This window comes from Achroia grisella, unplaced genomic scaffold (genome assembly GCF_030625045.1).
Source record: "Achroia grisella isolate CSIRO2021 unplaced genomic scaffold, CSIRO_AGI_Agris_v1 utg534, whole genome shotgun sequence".
Lineage (NCBI taxonomy): Eukaryota > Metazoa > Arthropoda > Insecta > Lepidoptera > Pyralidae > Achroia > Achroia grisella.
The window spans coordinates 16,872-42,902 of NW_026712920.1; the positions used below are offsets into that span (position 1 = coordinate 16,872).

General features: G+C 34.1%; 1 protein-coding gene across 1 annotated transcript in view; it reads right to left on the reverse strand.

Moving 5' to 3' along the window:
* LOC131847410 (protein Aster-A-like) overlaps positions 1-26,031 on the reverse strand; it is a gene marked incomplete at its 3' end in the record, with an annotated part of 58,956 nt that overhangs the window by 16,520 nt on the left and 16,405 nt on the right. Inside the window, exons 6-8 of the mRNA XM_059196988.1 lie at positions 22,260-22,417; positions 17,501-17,653; positions 1,461-1,565 (exon numbers count right to left, since the gene is read on the reverse strand). Of these exons, the coding sequence (XP_059052971.1) occupies positions 1,461-1,565; positions 17,501-17,653; positions 22,260-22,417 (416 nt within the window). The remainder of the gene's footprint in view (positions 1-1,460; positions 1,566-17,500; positions 17,654-22,259; positions 22,418-26,031) is intronic.

A 26,031-nucleotide genomic window follows, 5' to 3' on the forward strand; every position in this document is an offset into this window, starting at 1 on the left:
ATTTTTTTATTTATTTATTTAATTAACACAATATAAACTTTCAGCTAATTGCCAACACGTTTATATTTTAAAACTATTTATACTACTTAAAATTATACGATGATAAAAATATTCTTATTTTAGTAATTATGGAAGGCAAGGCTTCAGTATAAACGTCAGTATCTTGGACCTTACCTAAAAATAAATTTAATAATTGCAATGCTCTCATAGTGGGAGAATTGCTAGCAAATTAATATGCCCTTCTTGAAAAACACTGATTTTTCTGTATAATACGATGGTGGGAAACAAGCATATGGCCCATCTGATGGTAAATGGTTACCGTAGTCTATGGACGCCTGAAGCACCGGGCGTGTCACGTGCTCGTTGCCGATTCTTAAGAAACCTTAATATGCCCTTCTTGAAAAACACTATGATTTTTCTGTATAATACGATGGCGGGAAACAAGCAGACGGCCCATCTGATGGTAAATGATTACCGTAGTCTATGGACGCCTGAAGCACCGGGGTGTCACGTGCTCATTGCCGATCCTTAAGAAACCTTAATATGTCCTTCTTGAAAGACATTATGCTTTTTCTATATAATACGATGGCGGGAAACAAGCAGACGGCCCATCTGATGGTAAATGATTACCGTAGTCTATGGACGCCTGAAACACCCAGTGTCACGTGCTCGTTGCCGATTCTTAAGAAACTTTAATATGCCCTTCTTGAAAAACACTGTGCTTTTTTTTATATAATACGATGGTGGGTAACAAGCATATGGCCCATCTGATGGTAAACGGTAAAAAGTAGCCTATAGACACCTAAAACACCAGGATGTCACGTGCGCATTGCCGACCCTTAAGAAACCTTAATATACCCTTCTTGAAAACCCCATGCTGTAGTCTCGTGAGAAAACCTCGGCAGGTAGTTCATTCCACAATCTAAGTGTACGCGGGAGAAATAATTATATTCATATATACACACTAGCTGTCCCGGCAAACGTGTTTTGCCTTAAAATAAAAAAAAAAATTAGAGGTACCCCTAACATTTAGGGGGATGAAAAATAGATGTTGGCCGATTCTCAGACCTACTCAATACGCTCACAAAATTTCATGAGAATCGGTCAAGCCGTTTCGGAGGAGTATGGGAACGAAAACTGTGACACGAGAATTTTATATATAAGAAGATATATTTGTATAACTGTATATGTATTTTATTACAGTACTAGCTACTCGCTCGCGCTTCGCACGAGTGTACATGTATTATACATATAAACCTTCCTCTTGAATCATTCTATCTATTAAAAAACCGCTTCAAAATCCGTTGCGTAGTTTTAAGCATACATATGGACAGACAGCGACAGCGACTTTGTTTTATACTATGTAATGATAATTATATATGTATATCACTTTTGTTTTAGATTGTAAAATTCGTTTATTAGTCTTTTTTGGCTTTACATTTTTTGACACAACCACTCACCTCGGATACGGCGTCGGGCAACGCCGGCGCGTCCTCGGAGCAGTCTCGCGCGTAGCCTTCGTCGTCGGAATTGAATCCCAACTCCTCGCCGTAGCAGCTGTGTACCTTTACAACACAACATAAAGATTACTAACAATAACTCACACAGCGCCATCTAGTTCCAATCTAACCAGAGTATGTGTAATTGGTATTATACAACTTGTAGAAATACTTAAATACATTTTTGATAGCCTCGGTGGTCCAGCAGTTTAGCACTTTACTTCTGATGGTCGCGGGTTCGATTCCTCGCACGGCACAAATATATGTACTCATGAGTATGACTGTTTGTATCGGTCTGGGTGTTTTTATATATAGTGTTAACTATCGTGTGACGCACCATTAATTAAAAATGGTAAAGTCAATAATCATGTAACCTGAAACGGAACGTCAGAGGCCAGAGCCAAAGTAATCTATGTGACATTGACAAGTGGAGGACGGATGATTGAACGTAGGCAGCGGGAGTTTTGGAGCGAAAAAGTTGAAGTGTTTATATTATTATAAAAACAAATAAGAGATAGGTAATTGTGAATATTGTAGGCATTGAGGTGTTTCTCTCCCTGACTAACCGGTATTACGCCTAAGTCGTCAGGATACTAGTGATTTTAAAAGTTCAGAAGCGGTACCAATCCCGCCTACAAATTCGACCGTAAGGTAATTCTGACTAGAAGTTGTGGTAAGTGAGTTTACGTTAATAACACGCATACCATTAAACGCAGTATCTCACTTGTTTTATTGAACTTTTGGATGAATTGCTTTCTACATATTAAATAGATTTAGTATGTACGATAACTTGCGAGAGTAATGACATGACATGTAGCACGATATTGAGATATACAATATACCTAAGAAAGAAGTATTATGAATACATTAAGTATAAAACAACATGGATATCTAATTAGTTTAAATTACAGAGTAACTATTGTTATGTTATTAATGCCTATGATAGAGTATGATAGGATATCAACAGATTAGAAACAGTTACATTAACTATGTTGACATACAGGTTGAACATGAGAACACATACCATGTTATACATATAAACAGTGTAATGGTATTGCTGAGTTTGTTGCTAATTCACAGTAAATTAGTCAAACTTACTGTTCAGTTTTGTGTGTTTGTTCTACGTGAATTGAATTGAAGAATTGTTATTATTTCTTTACATAGGTACACATATATGTTTGATGATCCCATTTCAGATAAATGACAATCACAGGCATAGTCCAGGTATATGTCTTGATTGTGGTTATAGTCCCAAATTGAGATACTGTCATATATATATTATATTGGTTGATACTTTGATATGTGTTTATTAATGAATTAATAAAGCATATTAATATAGATAGACACAGTATATTGTTGACATAAACTGATACAAGCTACATAACATGTTATATTTAATAATATTACATATTAAAGACATTTTAGATGCTATCTCATGATTAGCTGTGAAGCTCAGTGAAAATAGTACTTAACTCTGATAGTACAATTATTATATTTATTTCTTGCTGTGTTTTGAATTTTATAAATGTATATATATATGTATATATATATAGCAATGGCTAACAATTGGTAGTAAACTCCAATGTTAAAAACCGAATAACTGTAAACTATTATTATTAATAGTTCCTTATTTAATTATTAATTAGTATAAAATCCAATTGAGATCTATTAGGATCCTCAAGGTTATCATAATCATATGATATTGATTATTAATGTGTTGAAAAAGCACCTAGAGATGATATCCAATTCCTCAAAGGTGTCATATTATGCTGGAATTATATATTATATGTATGCTCATATTTAATGTATTATATGTTTGAGCAATTGGTTCACTTTTTGATGCTTCTCTTGAAATTCATTAGAATGGCCCTTAGCAGCCATTGTTGATCAATAAAGGTACTTAAAGGTCCTGTACAGGTACCTGTAGCTATGTACATTTGTCATTGGAGACAATGTTTAGTAAGTGATTGTTGGAATTTATAAGCACCCAATTAATATGTGACATGTTAGAAAGTGATAGATTACAGGTAAGACTATTCTTACATGGTTCAGTTTTGTAAACTATGAAGTTGTCTTTTAACCTAAAGAAAGGCTTTTGGTAAAGCCAGAAATGGATGTTGTTGGGTCTTGATTGTACAAAAGACCTGTTGACTTTAGTTTAGTTTTATAATTTATGAAGTTGTCTTTTAACCTAAAGAAAAGCTTTTGGTAAAGCCAGAAATGAATGTTGTTGGCTCTTGATTGTATTATTGATTATACAAGAAACCTGTTGAATTTTCTAAACAATACTTGAGCAACAAGTTTGTCTTTAAATTTACTATTAGTGTTATGAATATGACTAAAAAGTTAATATTTGTGTACATACAGAATGTTTGGATACATATATTGAGTTGCAACAGTGAGAGTATTTGCCTTTTGATGAGTTATAACTCTCCATACAGTAAATTGCACAAAATGTCATGATTTTATAATATGAATATGTACAACATAAGACAATTGTTATCACAATAATGAAAATAGACTATTGTAATATATTGCAATGTATTGCTATATTGTCCAATCTTGTGTAGTGCATAAGCTAATGAACTGAAGATTTGCTACAAGGATCTGAGCTTAAGTTATCCATTGAGTTTTATTATTTAGTGTCATTTGTAGAATGACAGTACTAAGAAACTATAAAGTGGACAGATTCATTGTTAAATCTGTATTGGAATTGAAATGTCAACCAAGGAGGAAATCATAATTGTTTAAATTCAAATTGTATTATATATTTGTGAAGTACAGATAATAAAAAAAAAAATAGAATATATAGTATATATTATTGAATATTAATATAAATAAATGTATATCAGAAGATAATAACTGATTTAAAGCATTCATGAGTTAATAATGAATTCATCTTGAAGTTAGCACATGGATTGTGTCAAACAGTGTGGTCTAGAATTGTGAAATTTGGATAATAAACTTTATAATTCAGATATTATGGCAGGAAGATGGATATAAATGAGTGCATAGCACTCTCTTTTGTTGTATATAGGTATGGACAGATGGGAGAGAATTAAGTGAATACATGTAAACTGTGATATGGTGAAATAGAGGAGAAAGGAAAATTGGATACTATTTTTAAATGGTTTATGTAACTTACCTTTTATGTATTTGTATACTACAGGATTATAAAATATTTTATGATTTGACTAATGAAGTTTCTGTATATTAATTAGTTATTATTAAATAGTCTCTGTGGGAGGCAATGTTAAGATATTCAAAGTACATAAGCTTTAAAATTATTATAGAAGAAAATTATGAGACACAGACAGACAAGATTGTTAGGAAAGTAAAGAGATATGGATATTCTAGAAAACTTTGCTGATGACCTTGGTAATGTGGTTATTAATAGGCTGCATAACTTTCCATGCATGGAAATTCGTTCCCATTCTATACAACCGTTATATATTTATGAGAATTCCTGATTGTTGGTGTTTTATGCTATGCCTTTATAAGCATGTGGTTTGTTTTATTTAATATAACTTTGTTACCAAAGAGGATGAGACTGAAATTAGTCAGTTTTATGAAGATAGCACTCCTATACTGTGCCACACTTCCAATTATCTTCTGTGAATCTACTGTACTGTAGAGGACAGTGCATGGCGATTTCGGTATAGCTATGACAGGAATATATAAGTAAAAAAAAAAAAGAAGAATAGGAAAAATCCTCAATATCTTGTGAACACAAGTTAATCACTGCAAATGTAACTTAGATTGAAAGTGAGATGTTGGTATCCGTTGGGATGAACAGTGATTCACAAGCACAGTATCAGTATAATTTATAGAAAAAAAAATATATATAAATAGCAATGATTCAAAAGGAGATTGTATCATATGTACAGGTATAAATACATATAGTAATGCCTATTTAACATTTAAATAGTATTGTGATTGATTGGATTGTATGACGCCATATAATGAAATGAAAAATTTATAAGCCAAGAGACCAGTGATAGCCAAAGAATATATATATATATATAAGAAAATGGCAGAGACGACAGACAAAAGAAAAGTAGGACAGCAGAAAAAAAGATAAGCAGATGACATAAGAAAAAAAAAAGGAAACAGCAGGAAAAGACTGGATGCAAACTTCCATAGGGAGAGATGTGGATAGTCAGTATGAACGAGCTGGTTTATGAATATGGATACTGGCGCAATTTATGAGATTTTTATATGGTTTACTGATGGATAATAAACTACTTTATGAATAGCATATACGCAGAATGAAAAATAAATACTGCATGGTCTAAGTTGTAAGTTTTACATGTTATAGAGAAGTATTCGTTGAGAAAATGTTTGCGAGCTAAGCCATTGTTCTTTAATTATAATGGTATTATAGTGAATACAAATTTAAGAAGCACAGGTAGTTAAAAGAAAAAAAACAAAAGGACAATTGATTGTTGTTAAATGTATGAGCATTAAAGTTTTGAAAAGTGTACATGGGTATACTAGATTTAAGTTGAAAGGATCCTATTGAACCTATAACTGTTTTAAGAGGCCTTTATATCCAATGCAAATAAAATGAGAGAGAATATAAGTTGTGGAAGTAAGGCTATATCTGTCAATTTAATCCCAGGAATATATAAGAAAAGTTACTAGAGGATATAAATGAAAGTTAAGATATAAGAAAGTTAAATATTGTTAAGGATTACAGTTTACAGTTATAAATTACTGTTGTAGATGGTTTTGCCAATTTTATTAATTTCTAGTTAATCTTTGTTAAATCTTGAGATATTGTATCTATTAAGATTTTAATTGATTAAAAAAAAAAAAAGAATAATCGAAGCGTATAATGCTAAATTAACGAGCATGTAAGAATTGTTGGTATACATGTTGACTCAATTGACTTGAATATGAGATTGGATGTGTTGTATTTAGACCATTGTAAGGCTAAGGCTTTTAATAGTGAACTCATCAACATATAAGAATTGATGTTGTCACTTGCATAGCATACGAGAACGGATGTATTAAATAAGTGAGGGTGTTTTAATGTTGAATTGTACAAAATTACAGGTGTAGAGATATTGGAAGTTTATAATAATAACGGTGATGTTGTTTTCAAATATTTGGTTGATATTCATCAGATAATAAGATTGAATTAAATTTAAAGCGTTGTCTTTGACGACGACGGAAGTTAAAATTTTTATAAGTAATGATCAACGCAATCAAATGCTGGGCATTTGATTCCATAGATTAGTCTGAGCACCTATATGCACTTGTATGTGTGGCTGAACGCCCTTTGGAGAAATCGGATTGACTATTGTACTAACTAAATAGTTTAAATTGAAATTAATCCTTTCAGAACTGATTTTATGTGTCTGGAATTTAAATATAACTAATGGCTTGAGAACATGGTCTGCTAGTAAGCAGAAAGTTACAGCCGAATACGCAGAATATTTTAGAAAATGTGTTGTAATTAATGGGAAATTAGAAGAGGTGCTAATTTATAGAACCCAGACACCGTATACAGACACTTTAGAAATATTATGAATAAAGCGCTCGAGGTGTACAAGATAGTTACACTGCAAGATTGTAGTAAGGACGATCACAAGGTAAAATTTGATACACCTCGATGGAAAATAGTCGGTACATATACGCGGTGAAGAGTTGTACATGAACGAATAGATCTGAAAGATTAAGGAATGCTAGTGATACAATGATGAGTTACAATCGATGATAAGCTGAATTATGAGCAAAATGGCTAATAGAACGGGCGGTTGATATGACAATGAAAAATGATTTGCAATACTTCGATGAAATTATGAGATTAATATAATAATCATATGACTAGAAATACGATTTATGGATTTTAAGGTAAATGATGGTGATTTAGATTTGATGATATACTGATGAGATGATTGCGCTGAGATCGCTGCTGATGGTTCCGTATACGTTAGTTCACGGAGAAAATGGGGATCCGCGTGTGCTCAATGCGACGTACAACAAACGACTCGCTTTTTGTTGATGCTACTCAAGATTTGGTAGATAATAATAGGAGTAGGGTATGTGGTAGTAATATAGTGCAAGTTCGTTCAGAAATTGATAGATATATATCAACCAGATATATAATTCGAATTTGGTACATAATTAAATTGAATTAACTTATGATTAAATGTTATAAAGTCCTTTAAAGCGTTGGAGAAATAGTAAAATGGAACCAGGAAATCCAGTTCTTAAAGAAATGTAATAGAATAAAAAGTAATAGTAAAATTTGATGGGAGTGCATATAACCCATAGTTGAGTTGCAATGTAGAGCACTTGAGGCTGAAGTAAAAATAGCATAGTACCATAAAGAATATGACTAGTTGGAGGCCGTAACTCCTTGCGTGCGCAAGCGGTGAATGCCTCATTGAGAAAATGACCAGTTGTTAAATATTTGATGTGTTTCAGTTGGAGGCCGTAGTTCCTTGTGGCGGCAAGCGGTGGCTGATACTAATGAAAATCTGACCAGTTTGAGGCCGTAGCTCCTTGTGTGGGCAAGCGGTGGCTGAGTCTAATGAGAATTTGACCAGTTTGAGGCCGTAGCTCCTTGTGCGGGCAAGCGGTGGCTGAGTCTAATAAAATCCAGATCTGTTGAGACCGTAGCTCATAGTGCGCAAGCGGTGGCATTTTTTTAATGTTTTGTTTTAACAGGTATTTCACTAATTAGCTAGGCAGCCGTGTTTGCAGAGATGCTGACTAGTACCTGGTGTGAAAAATTAAGTGATACAACTTAAGGCGGGAAAATATAACAAAGACTGAATTCATGATGTTGAAATGTAATGTGTAGTTGTCAGTGGCAACTTTCATATTTTAAGTATGTAAATTATCTCAAACTAAATTTTATATGATTTTAATTTTATTATATTACCCGATGTTAACTGTTATGATAATATCGAATGAGGCCCTTCGATAACGTTGGATGGCCGAAGTGGCTACGAATACCATCGATTAAATATAAAGTGAATAGTAGGCTTACTAAACTCACGTTCGTTTAACGAAAGTTGGTAATTCGTTTTATGGAGATTGCGCAGGGTTTTGCAACGGACTCCCGGAGTCTTTACTCAATTTGCCAGAAAAATAAATCAAATGTGTCATAAAGTATTTTCTTTGTAAAAAAAAAAAGGCTTATTATAAAATTGAAGAATTTATAAATGTCATCATTTATAAATCAGTGTTTTTTTTAGAAAATATCTAACTTGAAATTCATAGCGCTGTCAATGTTGTCTGATTGAGCGGAGATTGGGTGCGTGGCGGTTTTTATGTTGATTGCCGCATGCCTAATCCTTGTTGTTAATTAAATATAAGTAAATCAATATTTATTTAAAGGAGCAACACACAGGTTTCTCGTTTATTCTTCTTGTGATGAGACTGCGTTCCGAATGAGCGATAGATTCAAGGAACTTGACTACTCAAGGGTGCTTGTGTTGAGTTTGTTTAAATAAAGATTATTTCTATTTCACATTAATCTGGAACAGTGGGTTTTGGTTTATGTTAAACTGGTGTTGTAAAGAAAATTGAGATCAGTATCTACAATCATTTATAGTCCCCTAAATGTACAGGGTTCAAAGAGTGCAATAGATTACTTGACCAGTGAGCTGATTATTGAACTGAGTATTATTAAGTAAATCATAACTGAAATTCAATGAATTATGTTATATTAAAATAATTCTCTGGTAAATCAAGAGTATCGTCGAAGTAAAATAGTAGTAGTAGTATTGAGGGTATTAGAACCACTTGAATAATATTGACCTGTTATTTTCTATTGGTTAGGTGAAGGCAGGCAGCGATTTTGTTTTAATTTTATGTCACGAGAATATTACTTTCCCTTTATATTTTTTTTCTCTATATATGTAGGTAATTAAGTTTTACCTTTTGTAATGTGATATGTTAAATTTATCCGTTAAAATATTCATGACGTGAAATGTCAAGTTCTATTTTGGAGGTATAAAAAAAAATGCAATGTTCATAAGATCGGAAACTTACATTGTGATGGTGATGTTACAGTCTGACTCATAGAAGTCAATCACCGCCAAATAATTGTTTGTTACTCTAAAAGGTTGTTCATGTTTTTGGGTGATTTGGATTATGTAAATTAATATATGTTATGTTATATTTTGTGCATTTCTGAATGCATGCCGAAACTTAGCTCTGTTAGTATTGATTTTAGATTGTAAACCTTTGACAGTATACTAAGATAGTCAATGTTATGAAAGTAATGTATATCTTTAGTTTATTTAATTTAGTATTTGTTATATGATCCTGTAGACACTATATCCTTTGATAAGCATGACTACGCTCATCAGTTACCTATGTGTCTGGGCCAGACACTATTGCAGGATGGCCGACTGTTAACTATCGTGTGACGCACCATTAATTAAAAATGGTAAAGTCAATAATCATGTAACCTGAAACGGAACGTCAGAGGCCAGAGCCAAAGTAATCTATGTGACATTGACAAGTGGAGGACGGATGATTGAACGCAGGCAGCGGGAGTTTTGGAGCGAAAAAGTTATAGTGTTTATATTATTATAAAAACAAATAAGAGATAGGTAATTGTGAATATTGTAGGCATTGAGGTGTTTCTCTCCCTGACTAACCGGTATTACGCCTAAGTCGTCAGGATACTAGTGATTTTAAAAATAGTATGTATGTATTAACGAAAAAAAAACCTATGTTCTGATACAAACATCAGTTATCTAGTACCCCTAACACAAGCTTTAGCTAGCTTAACTTGGGTCTAGATGGCGCTGTGTGAATTGTCCTGAGATTATTATTATTATATCACTAGGTATTTCAAAACAATCAAATGATGAAAGCTGTGCCCACCATCATGTGGAATATATAGCGAGGAAGAGAAAGAGAGAGAATAAAATGGTGAAAGAAATTCTATAAAATAATAAGACAAATAAATTTGAATTGAATAAAGTTTTTTGTATTAATTTTGTATATACATGAAAAACACAGAGACCAATCATACTCATGAATACAAGTGTGATAGGAATCGAATCCGCCACCATCATAATCAATTGTGTGCTAAACCGCTATTCCACTGAGTCTATCAAATATAATAAAAAATTAAATTAATCAATGAAATAAATTCCTACAAAACTCACCACCAAAACAATTTAGAATGTTCTCCATATTATAAACAGGTGATTCTAAATATATCGGACTTTTCTTATATATTATATATATATATATATATATATAACCGACCCCAAATAATGGAATAAAGGGAAGGCAATGATGATATATTAAACGTTATCTTTTACAACTGTAATATTAAAAAAATAAGACTTATATATATAATAATATAAAAAGAAATGAAACACAAAAGTAAAACAACAAAGAACCACAAACTGTTGCTTTCGATCAAACTAACACTTCACTAATGCAATAACCATTACATTTTCATGTACAAAACAACCTTGATCACGTTAATGGTAGTTAGCAGTCGTGTATACATTAATTGTTAGTTATCATTAATTTAAAACGATCTGTTGCCATAACACAAAATTTAATAACAAAATTACTTGTGATATTTCATTTCTGATTAATTTAAGTTAGACTTTCGTATTTGTATTTTAACTGTTGGCATAATACAAAATTTAATAACAAAATTACTTGTGATATTTCATTTCTGATTAATTTAAGTTAGATTTTCGTATTTGTATTTTAACTGTTGGCTTAATACAAAATTTAATAACAAAATTACTTGTGATATTTCATTTCTGATTAATTTAAGTTAGATTTTCGTATTTGTATTTTAACTGTTGGCATAATACAAAATTTAATAACAAAATTACTTGTGATATTTCATTTCTGATTAATTTAAGTTAGATTTTCGTATTTGTATTTTAACTGTTGGCATAATACAAAATTTAATAACCAAATTACTTGTGATAATTTCTGATTAATTTAATTAAAGTTAGGTTTTCGTATTTGTATTTTAACTGTTGGCATAATACAAAAATTAATAACAAAATTACTTGTGATAATTATAATTAATTTCTGATTAATTTAATTTAAGTTTTTTTTTCTTCTTTTTCTTCTTTCAGCATATATTTGTCCACTGCTGGACGTATGCCTCTTGCATAATTTTCCACTTCAGTCTGTCTGTGACGTGTCTTGTCCAGGTCGATCCTGCCGTCTTCCTGATATCATCGGACCATCTGGCAGTTGGTCTGCCTACGCTTCTGCTTCCCATCCTAGGTCGCCACATTAAGGATCTGTATGTCCATCTGTTGTCTTTGCTTCGGCATACATGACCAGCCCAACGCCACTTTAGCTGCGCGATTCTTTGGATGATGTCGGTAACTCCAGTGCGCCTTCTGATCTCAGGGTTCCGCAGTCTGTCTCGTAGGGAGATACCGAGCATAGATCGCTCCATTGCTCTTTGGGTGACTTGCAGCTTGTTGACCCTTTCGGAGGTTAGAGTCCACGTTTCGCAAGCGTATGTTATCACTGGGAGAACGCATTGGTTATATAGCTTTGTTTTTGTTATAATTTTTTAAATTAATTTTTTAAAAATTAATTTAAATTTTAATTAAAGTTAGGTTTTAGTATTTGTATTTTAACCGTTGGCATAATACAAAATTTTATCGTCAAATTACTTATGATAATTTCTGATTAATTTAATTAAAGTTAGGTCTTAATAATCAATTGTGACATTTTAGCCGCTTATGAACGTCAAGTTTTTGTATTAATATTTTTCCCCTACCGTCCAGTTCAGTTTACAGGTTCAATTGAGAAGATCCGGCGAGACACTCAACTGAATTTTCAATAATTAGTTAATAATAATAAGACTTTATTGGTTAATTATAATTTATTTATGTATAATTTATATATGTCTATTAATTCTTATAGTTAATACTAGCTGTGCCCGTGACTTCGTCCGCATGGAATAGTGACCTTGACCAAATATAGGAAAAATATTTAATAATCTAACCCAAAATGGGAAAGAAAAAAAATTCCTATAGCTTCAAAAATTAAGATTTTCTATAGAAACTTTCATCCCATATTTTATTTAAGGGTAAAATTTTTACAAACTTTGAATGTCATATTTATTTATATTTAATGAACAGCCTAAAAAATAGGTTTCAAAATTCTCGTTTTAAAAATGACGATACATCCACAGAAACCTACATCTCTCCTTTTAAAGCTATATTTGCATTAAAAAGTAGCCTATGTCCCTTCTCAGAGTCTAGACTATCTGTGTATTAAATTTCATTTAAATCAATCAGTAGTTTTGGCGTGAAAGCGAGACAGACAGACAGACAGAGTTGCTGTCGCATTTATAATATTAGTAAGGAAGTAAGGATTATTAGAACATTATTCATCGTATCATCCTCCACTGGTGCCCCGCCAGCGTAAACCGTTAGCGCAGGCGGGTGCACCATTCCATATGACGGCCTCGGTGGTCTAGGGGTCTAGCAGACCGCTTTACGTCCGATGGTTGCAGGTTCGATTCCTCGCACGGCACAAACATTTGTATTCATGAGTATGATTGTTTGTATCGGTCTGGGTGTTGCTATGTATAATATGTATGTATTTACGAAAAAAAATCTATGTATTTGTATCAGTTGTCTAGTACCCATAACACAAGCTTTAGCTATTTTAACTTGGGTCTAGATAGCGCTATGTGAATTGTCCTGAGATTATTATATATATATTATATATCTCCCTTTATGGGGTAATAGACTGATCATTGCGGGTAAAAATCACCAAACAATGATAGTATAAATTATGAATGATGAGGATGGATAATTTTTAAGTGGAAGACAAAAATTTGCGGACTATTCAACATTATTATTATTATTATTATAATCATACATAAAAAATACACTTAGCTTTAGCTAGCTTAACTTATGTTTAGATGGCGCTGTGTGAATTGTACTGAGATTATTATATATTTTTTTTATATATATATATATTATATATCTCCCTTTGATGGGGTAATAGACTGATCATTGCGGGTAAAAATCACCAAACAATGATAGTATAAATGATGAATGATGAGGATGGATAATTTTTAAGTGGAAGACAAAAATTTGCGGACTATTCAACATTATTATTATTATTATTATTATAATCATACATAAAAAAATTGTTGAGAAAACTATTTTGATATTGATATATTTAAAGGTTTTTCTATTCTATAATCAAAAATATAAAAACAAAAATTATATTGTGTCACCTTCTCTATCTACCATAACATTAAAATAAATTTTTCAGTCATAAATATTTTTATTACATATTTATACAACAAAAATACACTTACAGACGCCCCTCTAGTGTTTGTGTGGGGACGGTCACCTTCCACAGTGGTACATCACTAACTAGATTAAATCTGACCTTGGTACGTGGTCCTTTCCCGCTATATTATCTCGGAGCTACGAAACTCCGTTTTATTATCTTTTATTTATATAAAATTACAAATCGCGTAGGAAGGGGATTTTTTTATTACAATAATAGGGGCCACCATAGCCTGTACCATGTTATGTGGACCTCCACGCGGTCCCCCTGGAAACCATTGTGGTTAGTTACTGGTGAGTTTACCACGATGCACTTTTATTTTTAAAACTAGCTGTGCCCTCGACTTCGTTCGGGTGGTTATCACAAACACTTCATATTTTTGGGTAACTTGAGCCAAATATGTATAATTTTCCCTGTTTCTGTAACATTTTCCACTCATGCTTCGGTCCTATTGGTCGTAGCGTAATGTAATATAGATTAAGCCTTCCTCGACAAATAGACTACCCAACACAAAGGTAATTTTTCAATTCGAATCAGTAGTTCCTGAGATTAGCGCGTTCAAACAAACAAACAAACAAACACACACAAACAAACAAACTAATTCTTCAGCTTTATCATATTAGTATAGATTCGGCATACGGTTTCATGGTCGTTGCAAGCAAACCTGTCGCTAATAATAATAATAATCTCAGTACAATTCACACAGCGCCATCTAGACATAAGTTAAGCTAGCTAAAGCTTGTGTTATGAGTACTAAACTAACTGATACAAATACATAGATTTTTTTTCTAAATACATACATAGTATACATAGAAAACACCCAGACTGACACAAACAATCATATTTATGAATACAAATGTTTGTGCTGTGCGAGGAATCGAACCCGCGACCATCGGAAGTAAGGCAGTGTATTAAACCACTAGACCATCGAGGCCGTCTAATAACAATAATATATCCATACTAATATTAAAAATGTAAAAGTAGGGATGTTTGTTATTCTTTCACGCAAAAACTACTGAAACGATCAACATGAAATTTTGCACACATGTTTTTGGAGGTATAAGAATTAACATAGGACACTTTCTATTAAAAAGAAAAACCACCCCGACCACATTTTTACCCACAATCACGACACCGTCCTCGCCGGCGAAGACGACGACCTCAAACACACCGTATCGCGCATTCAACCGGGCGCCCGGGCGCTCCACACCGGCGCCCCGATCGATCCCCCGTGCAATTCAAACGGGGATCGAAATTACGACGGCCTGAGCCGAGGTTCGAACCCCTAGTGGTGGTAAAGTCGTATCCGTCAGACGGGAGTTGGCCTTCAGCCGCTCCATAAGTCCTTCCTTGGTTTGGAGTGCCATCTGCACTCGCCCCCTATCGTCCGGTGAAGCTGTAAAGGCCAGCTGCGGCCAACAGCATTAGAGTAGTCCGAAAAATAAAAAAAAGGAACCGACACACTCTCACTTTGTGATTTAGACTGTTAGGTCGTTACTCTGCTAGTTTAGCTATCGGTTATAATATTTCTAAGTTCATAGTGTTATTTTGTTTGATTTGAATTGGAGGTTAATTATTTCTGTTTGTAATTACTTTTCGTGGTTAATTATTTTTGCAGTATAAAATGTTAACTATCGTGTGACGCACCATTAATTAAAAATGGTAAAGTCAATAATCATGTAACCTGAAACGGAACGTCAGAGGCCAGAGCCAAAGTAATCTATGTGACATTGACAAGTGGATGACGGATAATTGAACGGAGGCAGCGGGAGTTTTGGAGCGAAAGTGTTTATATTATTATAAAAACAAATAAGAGATAGGTAATTGTGAATATTGTAGGCATTGAGGTGTTTCTCTCCCTGACCAACCGGCATTACGCCTAAGTCGTCAGGATACTAGTGACTTTAAAAAAAATAAGCGATGTGAGATATTATCCGCAGAAGAACCAGAGTGACCGACATAGCCCGAAGAATTGACTTTGAAGTGGCAATGGGCAGGGCACATAGCTCGTAGGACAGATGGCCGTTGGGGCAGTAAAGTCCTCGAGTGGCGACTACGGACCGGAAGACGCAGCGTGGGAAGGCCTCCAGCAAGGTGGACCGACGATCTGGTCAAGATCGCTGGAAGGCATTGGATGCGAGCAGCGCAGGACCGATCGTCGTGGAGATCTTTGGGGAGGCCTATGTCCAGCAGTGGACGTCTTCCGGGCTGCGATGATGATGATGATGATGAGATATTATAATTTTGATTCGTATTAGTTAAATTTAGATGTATTGTTAAACGGTTACAATTAAATTGTTTTGTTATAAAGTTATTTTTGAGTTTAATTTCCTCAGGTAGCTGTAAATATTAAAAAAAAATCACTTCTGGTCTTATTTCCAAGAATATCTTATACATCAAAATAAAATTTAGGCTATAAAGTACAAGTGGGTGAAACCGCGGGCACAGCACAGCTAGTAGGAAATAAATTAAAAAGAATATTATTTTATCCTCTCCACATCAAACGTAGCTCGTGTATTGCTATTTGAATAGTTTTAAATTTATAATATCTCTTCGGCTCGCAAACAACACGTGCCGGCTTGCCATACCTCGCTTTGGAAAAAAACTAGTTGTGTGTTAAAAGTATGCGCATACTCATTACACCACTATAGGGTCTGTTTTTTTTATTTTACAGTAATATCTGCCCCTTCAAATTCAAAATATCTTTATTCATGCAGGTCTATTACAGACTCTTATGATATGTCAAATCTACCGTCAGTTCGGAATGATATCGAGATGAGAAGAACTGACAGGAAACTCAGCTCGTATTCTTTTCAAATAAATGTTGTACATGTTTACAATAATACACAGTTATTAAAATTCAAATTTGGGAGAATAGAGTGACCCACCAGCATATGCTATTGCACCAAACAAAAAATCTAATCTGTGTTCGTAACCTGAACAGACCAGTCCGCACAAGCAGCCGTTCACGAGTATGACGGATGAGCCAGCCATCATTGCACTCAACCATACTTGAGGGAGCACATCGACCCGGCCTTCCTTTGTGACGATTTTGTTTTTGCTATTATTATTATATATATTTAATTTTTTTTGCTTTTTAATTATCATGTACATGTGTTCCATTGTATTTTTTTTATTATATAAAAAAAATATTATTAGTTATTTATTATATATATTTTAATTATAGTGTCTGTTTGTGGGTATTCAGTTGGGTTTAAAAAATATAAAACACTAGTTGGGCCCGCACGGGTATTTTATCTGTTTTTGGGACTACTCTAATGCTGTTGGCCGCAGCTGGCCTTTACAGCTTCACCGGACGTTAGGGGGCGAGTGCAGATGGCACTTCAAACTGTGGAAGGACTTATGGAGCGGCTGAAGGACACTACCGCCTGACGGATACGACTTTAGTCTGAGGGCACCACTAGGGGTTCGAACCTCGGCTCAGGCCGTCGTAATATCGATCCCCGTTTGAATTGGACGGGGGATCGATCGGAAGGGCGTATTTATTATTAAATTATTCCAGCCTTTTTCACGTGTCGCCTTTAAGCGCAACTGCAGGTAACGATGGCTTGAAGGTCGCGCAGCTGCGTTTCTGTAGTTACACGTACCGTAGGACTGTCTAGAATCGTTATCTAGAAAGTTGCAAGGACGTGGACGGTGGGCACGTGTAGAAAGTGTGCTGCTACAGTTACTACTTACTACTGAATAGATTAACTCACCCATTGCCAAATCTCCTGGCTGCTCATCGGCTGATCCATCAGCGCGTTCTGCCACACCCTGAACAGCATCAGGTAAGCCTTGTCGCGACCAGAGAACGATGTGAGGAAGTTCTTCTCGCTTTCAGTGCACACCAGAATTGCGTTCGGGATCACCTGGTGGATGACATTTGATATTTATTTATTCAGTAACAATTTATATTTTGTTTGAAATTATACAATTTTTGCTGCTAAGAAATTCATCAACACTGTAAAATGATTGCTCCAACAGAAAACAACGCAACCTCCTCCTAAAAAGCTTCCAATTATGTATTTTCTTTAAACTATTGGGCAAAGAGTTGTAAAGCCTTACTGCTTGGAAACCCTCACCATGCTTCACAATATTAAGGGTAGGTTTTATAATGTTAGGGTAATCCATTCTGCGAGTACTTTCCCTTATGTCTCGATTCTCCCTGGTCTCACTACCAACAATACTTTTTACAAAATCTGTTAACAGCACCAATATGTATAAGCATGGTACAGTCAAAATTCTGTATTCTTTAAAATATTGCTTACAGGATTGCACTTGTGGTATACGGACAATAGTCCTAATAGCTCTTTTTTGTAATATAAACGCCTTATTTATAATGTATTTATAACTATTGCCCCAGAACTTTATACTATATGTAAGTTTTGATATCATTAGAGCATAATAAACAGTCTTCAACTGATCAACAGTAAGGTCATCTCTGAGACTTCTAAGTGCATAGCATGCAGAACTGATACTATTTGATGAAAATGTTACTTGTAACAGATTTTTTGTAAAGTATAGGGGACAACCCTCCAATCAACCTAGGGGCCGTTCAAGTATTACGTAAGCACTATGGGGGGTGGGATCTTTGCTTTGTTTATTTTGGATGACATGGGGCTAGGGGAGCCTAGATGATTACGTCATCGATAGTTATTTACTTTTTACACGAATGGTAACCCTCACATTGTCTTTACTAAAAAACAATACATGAATTGAAAATATTTACGTAACCATGGGGGGAGGGGGTAAGAGCTTTGCTTATTTTTGCTGACAAGGGGATGGGGGTAAATAAATCTGCTTATATAATACTTGAATGACCCCTTATTGCGTATGTCTTTGTATTGTATTATAGTGTATGTTGGACTCCAGTCTCCGCAATTAGCCTCTCATTCGGGCCGTTGTACGTGCAGAGCCTGTGCAGAGACTACTAAAGTAGCCAGCCAAGCTCCTCCCAAAAGCGCAGAAAACTCCTGGTGTCTTCACAGGCTTCACGGAGCGACCTCACCGTTCCAAGGATTTGTTTTCGTTGTGGGGCCACTGTAAGCACTCCAGGATTACGTGAGCCGCCGTTTCTTCAGCTCCAAAGCAGCCCCGACAAAGGGGGCTGTCTGTAACATCAATTGTGTACAGGTGTTTGTTTAAGGAACAATGGCCCGTTATTGTCCCTATCATCATCAAATTTTTTTCTCTCTGGCAACACTGCCGAAAACAGTCTTTGTCAGTTGGCTCTTAGTTATTTATTGTTTTTAAATTATTACTTGTGAAATAACGATACTAGTGTACATAATCAGTGAGTTTTAGTCATAAGTAACGTCGATTATTGTTGGTGTGCAAATCTGTGATTTCTTTGTGGCAAAAATCTACGTTACAAAACTTGTGGGACCGCCAACTGTCAAAGTATTGGTAACTTACAATAGAAGTCTTCGATTTCTATTGACTCCTTTAATAATTAACTAAAGTTATTACACTTCACTGTTACTATGAAAAAAAATTATAATGTAAAAACTTGACGTTCATAAGCGGCTAAAATGTCCTAGATGAATAAATGATTTTCTTAAATTTGAATTTGAATCATTATTTTAAGGTTATGCCTACCTAGATCAAGTAGGCGTGTTCTTAATCGATGGTTCGTTTTTGGAATTGCCACTTTAGATTGTTTCGTATCAGTGGCGTATGTTTTTACTCAATAGCAATAGTCTATTGGAGTTTTTCTTCGAGTAGCCCGATATTAGGGTTTTTGCTGACAAGGGGATGGGGGAGGTAAATAATTGTAATAAACCTCCTTAAGTAATACTTGAACGGCCCCCCAAGGCCATTCCAACCTCGCGGTTTTACTGGCCGAAACACGGGAGGTACGTTTTTGCGCATCTCTCTTGACTCCCTGACTGACAGACTTCAAATTATTCAAATTCAAATTCAAAATATATTTATTCATGTAGGTATATTACAGACTCTTATGATATGTCAAATCTACCGTCAGTTCGGAATGATATCGAGATGAGAAGAACTGACAATAAACTCAGCTCGTATTTTTTTTTCAGTTTATACAATTTATTTAATTTATTGTCTGGCATAGGGGCCAAACGAGCTTGTGGTTCTGATAGTAAGAAATAAACCGACAGAGCACAGAGGTCGTCAATTATACTTAAGAATTATATTGAAATTCAAATCTAAATATATATAACTCAAAGGTGACTGACGTAGTGATCTATCAACGCACAGCCCAAACCACTGGACGGATCGGGCTGAAATTTGGCATGCAGGTAGATGTTATGACGTAGGCATCCGCTAAGAAAGGATTTTGATTAATTCTACCCCCAAAGGGATAAAGTAGGGAATGAAAGTTTATATGAAACTTTGTCAATTTTAAACCGATCGGGCTGAGACTTTGCATGCATAAAGCTACTGTGACGTAGGCATCCCCTAAGAAAGGATTTTGATAAATTCCTACCCTAAGGGGATAAATTAACGCGAGTGAAGCCGCGGCCAAAAGCTAGTCCATATTTATAAATAAAATTGGAGTGTCTGTTTGTAATATTGAAATAATCGTTTTTTACTACATGCACATGAAGATAAAAATGGTACATACAGCAAAAAAATATTTTTTCAAATTTTGTCTGTCTGTCTGTTCTGGCTAATCTCTCAAATGGCTGGACCGATTGTGACGGGACTTTTTTTGGCATGTAGCTGATGTAATAAGGAGTAACTTAGGCTACTTTTATTTTAGAAAATTAAAGTCAAATTCCACGCGAACGAAGTCGCGGGTCCAGCTAGTAAACTATAAATATTAAATCGTCTCTATAAATATAAATCGTCTCTTTCTTTCTTTCTTTCGTTCTTTCTTTCATTTCGTTCTTTCTTTCAATATAAATCGTCTCTATGGTTACGGTATTGTCGACGGCAATCTGCCACAATCTGGTAGCGCCGACACACCCTTCGGTCAGTAGTCCACTTTCAGAAAGGTGGGCAGCCCTGTCAGTGTGGACCCGGGCTACAAACGCCTTGAAAATCGCGTTGTGACTCGACTCCAGCTGCGTCACCCTCAATGTCAGGGTACTCCTGGTCCGTTTATAGAATCCTTACTAAAATCCTTATTCCTTACTAACATTATAAATACGAAAGTAACTAACTGTCTGTCTGTGGGTCGCTTCGACGCCAAAACTACTGAACCGATATAAATTAAATTTGGTACATATATCTGTCTGTCTCGCTTCGACGCCAAAACTACTGAACCGATATAAATTAAATTTGGTACACAGATAGTCTAGATCTTGAGGAAGGACATAGGTTACTTCTTGAAGCGAAAAAGGGTTGTAAGGGGTTGAAAGATTGTATGGAAGTATCGTAATTTTTAGAAGCTTGAAAAATTTTTTTTGATCTGTTGATTAAATAAGTAATATGACATACAAAGTTTGTAAAATTTTTACCCTTAAATAAAATAGGGGATGAAAATTTGTATGAAAATTCGTCATTTTTATAGCTAGACCGATGAAACTTTTTTCTTTAGCTTTTTTGGATTAGATTATGAAATATTTTTTGGCCAAGATCACTATCTCAGAGCTAGTAACAATAATAATATATATCCTACTATATTTTTGTTGGAGATGGTGGGATATGACACACTCGAAGTAAGACGGAAGATTGTATTAATGGAATATGTAGTCAAAGTCATGAGAGGTGAAAAATGTAACCAAGCAGTATTAACATCAGTGTCCATAAGAGCGCCCAATAACTACGTACAAGCAAGAAGACGAAACTTGTTTCATGTTCCATGGAGAAGAACAGAGCTGGCCAAACAGGCTCCTATTTCTCTGGCATTGAGTCTACTCAACGGTGTAGTCAGTCGCTTTTCAGATCTGGACATATTTACTTGTAATTTGCTGGAGTTTCGTAGGATGGCAGTAGATTATATAGGTAGTATGTTAAATGGAGATTAGGTATTATTATTATTATTATTTTATTTGTTTCTCTTTTGTTTTCTTGTGTAATTAGTGTATATGTATGTAATTAGTGTTTATAATTGTGTGCATTTGTATATTATCTTCCTAAGTGGTCATTTTGGGAGACTGTAATGTAGTTAGTAGTGTAGTTAGTCGCTTTCCAGAACTATCTACTTGTAATTTGCTGGAGATTCATAGAATGGCAGTAGATTATTTATGTAGTATGGAAAATTAAGATTAGGTATTATTATCATTATTGTTTTTTTTTTCTCTTTTGTTTCCTTGTTTAATTAGTGTATATGTATGTAATTAGTGTTTATAATTGTATGCATTTGTATATTATCTTCCTAAGTGTTCATATTGGGAGACTGTAATTTTTTTTTCTTGTTTAATTATTGTATGTATTAGTGACTAGTGTTTTAGAAGTGTGTGTATATGTATACAATCTTCCTAAGTGGACATATTGGGAATATGTAGAGCTCACTTAGTGTGACGAAAATAAATAAATAAATAATTAAATGTACAACGTTACCAGGGCTGTTTTCTCCTTGGTGATGGCTGTGACATCCTTCCACCGGAGCGAGAGGGACGTCTCCCAGCCGAAGATGCTCGCGTGGAAGCACAGATAGTTCTGAGACGCGTACAGCCTCCCGTGCATCAGGATGTCCTTCTGTAGCGCGCACGAGTAATCTGCACACACAATAGAATAGAATAGAATTTATTGACTTATCTATACATATAAATAAAATTGGAGTGTCTGTTTATAATATTGAAATAACCGTTTTTTTACTACATGCATATGAATATAAATACGGTACACATACCAAAATAAATTTTTTGTCTGTCTGTTTGTTCCGGCTAAACTCTGAAATGGCTGGACTTTTTTTGGCAGGTAGCTGATGTAATACGGTGTAACTTAGGCTACTTTTATTTTATAAAAATAAAGTCAAATTCCACGCGGACGAAGTCGCGTGTACAGCTAGTGCACAATAATATTTCTTTTCTTCTGCATTATTTACCTGTTGAACAGGTAGATAATGCTTATTTTATTTTTTATTTTTTTTATAATACTCAAATACTATATTATAGTTACTTCAGTAACAATATAAGAGCATTTTATAATATTATAAACGCAAAACTTTGTGACTTTTATTGTTTGTTACTCTGTCACGCAAAAACTACTGAACGGATTTTCATGAAACTTTACAGTAATATAGCTTATACAGAGAATAAAATATAGGCTATAAATCTCACGTGGGTAAACCGCGGGCACAGTTAGTATTTTATATACTTTCATTCCATCATGTGCCATCCACCACCTTCTGTCTTTACCCAAAAAGTTTTAAATGTATTTTTTGCTCTAAGCATACTTTCACATACGTAATTTAGTGAATAGCTTCCATCAAAATCGGTCCAGCCTTTTCCGAAATAAAAAAAAAATTTAAGCATACCTACATACTTTCATGGATTTAATGACAATCTGTTCATTTGAAATTACAAAGAGACACTTAAATTTTATTATATACTACTGCTACTCGTCCCGGTTTCGCACGGGTGTACATGTATCATATATATAAAACGTCCCCCTTGACTCACCCTATCTATTAAAAAAAAACCGCTTCAAAATCCGTTGCGTAGTTTTAAAGATTTAAGCACACATAGATAACGACAGCGACTTTGTTTTACACTATCTAATGATATGAATGAATATTCTCGAATTATATTTACCCGGTGCGATACCGAGTACCAAAAATTATAAATAATTATCATTCAATAATTATTGAATGGCAAACAAGCTACAGATAACATTTCTAAAATCTCTTATACCAATCCGTGAAAACGACAATATAGCGCGTTTTACTTTTCACACAGCGCCATCTATTGAACACTCTGGTAACTAATAAGAAATGTATGTATTTGTTGTAACATCTGCTTTCCAATAAGAATCTGACGGCCCGTGCCGAGAGTACGCATTTATAATATTAGTAAGACGAATCCAATCACCTGAGGTATCAAGACCTTTAATTTTTATATATTAACTACCTGTCCCGGTAAACATTGTTTCGCCATTACACGGTACATTTATGAAAATATTATGTATACAAGGAAAAACTTAGATAGTTTCAAGAAACTTAAAGACTGTACAAGTAGAAACTTACGCAATAAAAATAAGTTAATTTTACCTAAATGCCGTCTACACAAAGTTAATAATTCATTTTATGGTAATTGCGTAAGATTCTATAATAAACTGCCAGAATCTACGCTAAATCTGACAGAGAGGCAATTCAAACTTTATATTAAACAAATGTTATGTAAAAAAGCCTATTATAGGATAGATGAATTTATAGATGATAGCAATATATAGCAAGTATAAGTTTATTTGCGGACAACGTTATAATTTATTTTTCATACTGCTTTCTTGATATATGATAGCGTAGCGGCTTTTGTATTGATTGCCGCATGCATCCTCATGTAAAGTGCGAATACTGTAACTACCATATAGTAATTTTTGTAGGTGTGACGTGGTCGAGTGGAATGAGTGAGTAGTCATGCTCACTAAAATGTGGCGGCGTGGTGGGCCGGGTCATTGGGCTCCCTAAAATATGGTCGAGCGCACTGATGGCTGGCTCATCCGTCATACTCGTGAACGAGTGCTGCTTGTAGGGACTGGTCTGCTCTTATCACTACGACTGATTTAATTTTATTGTGTTTTTATATTTGAGCCTAAATAAATTAGTGCTGGTTGGTAGTTTGTATTCACACGTTTCGACTTGTAAAATGTGAACTTACAAGGATTGTTTAAAAGAGCAACACACAAGTTTCTTGCTTATTCTTCTTGTGATGAGACAGCTTTCCGAATAAGCGGTAGATTTAAAAAAATGTTGACTATTCAAAAGTGCTTAAATTAAGTTTATTTGAATAAATGATTTTCTATTCTATTCTATTCCATATTAAAATCGCTATTAAAACTGGTAACTGCAACTGCGTTCAAAGCTCAAAAAAAAATTATAAGAGCACTATGTAATTTAGGAAATAGACATTCAAGTAGACTGTTTAAAACCTATTTTGTACATAAATATTTAAAAACATTATAAAAAACAATTGAAATATATTCACATAAGTCAACAGACAACAGTCTTTGATTTCATACATAATAATGTATAATATATAAAAGAACCGGCAAATACAAACATTTAGTGGTCCTTCGAGATTTTTAAAGCCAACATATGGCAAAATATATATTCAACAGAATATACCAACAGGTAACCATATAAATACAAAAAGACTTCGACAACACAGAAGTCCGATCAACAGATCTTACAATACAACATACAAACCGTAAGTAAATTACGATATAAGTATATACATTAATATTTACAATATATAATAATCAGCATGGCTGAATTGAAGCGATTGCTTAGCAAACGAGCAATATTATGAAAGGCAATCTCACACGCCATTATACATTTATTAGTGATGTCAACAATCACGGCAAAACGTATGAAATAAAAACTAGATATAAAAATTTAGAAAAAATGTTGGATGATTTTATGGAAATTCAATTGGAAATAGAGTGTCTACAAGATTTAGAATCAGATACAATAGAGAGAGAAAGTTTTGAGAATAAATATTATGAAACTACAGCTATATACGAGAAATACACAAACATTAAAATAAATGATAATTCTAATATTAATAGCATTCCTATACAGAAATCCATACAAAACCATGTCCCTATACCCCAACTAAATATTCCCATATACAGCGGAGAGATCAGGGACTGGAATAACTTTAAAAATTTATTTTTATCTGTAATTAATAACAACAACAATTTAACTAAAATTGAAAAATTTTATTACTTGAAGTCTTTTCTAAGGGGTGAAGCCGCAGGATTGATTTCCTCATTACCAATTATAGAGGATAATTATGACATCGATGGATGACACTTGAGAAACGCTACCAAAACAAAATGTTGATTGTCAATCACCACTTGAAAATATTGAATTACAATACCATTACAAGAGACAATATCAAACATTTTGTTTTCGTAGCGTTTCTCAAGTGTCATCCATGCGATGTCATAATACAGGCTGAGTGCTATAGATTATTTTTTTATAGGTAACTCTATAGATTTACCTGATCCTAATGTGATGCATATTCAATTAACTTGATTATTATTATTTCAAAGAATTTCTGTCCTAAGGCAATAGTTTTAGCGTTAATGTATATTATAGATTTCAACAGAGTTACAAAGTCCTAAATGGATGCATTTTAGAAGAAATATACAGACACAATTATAACAC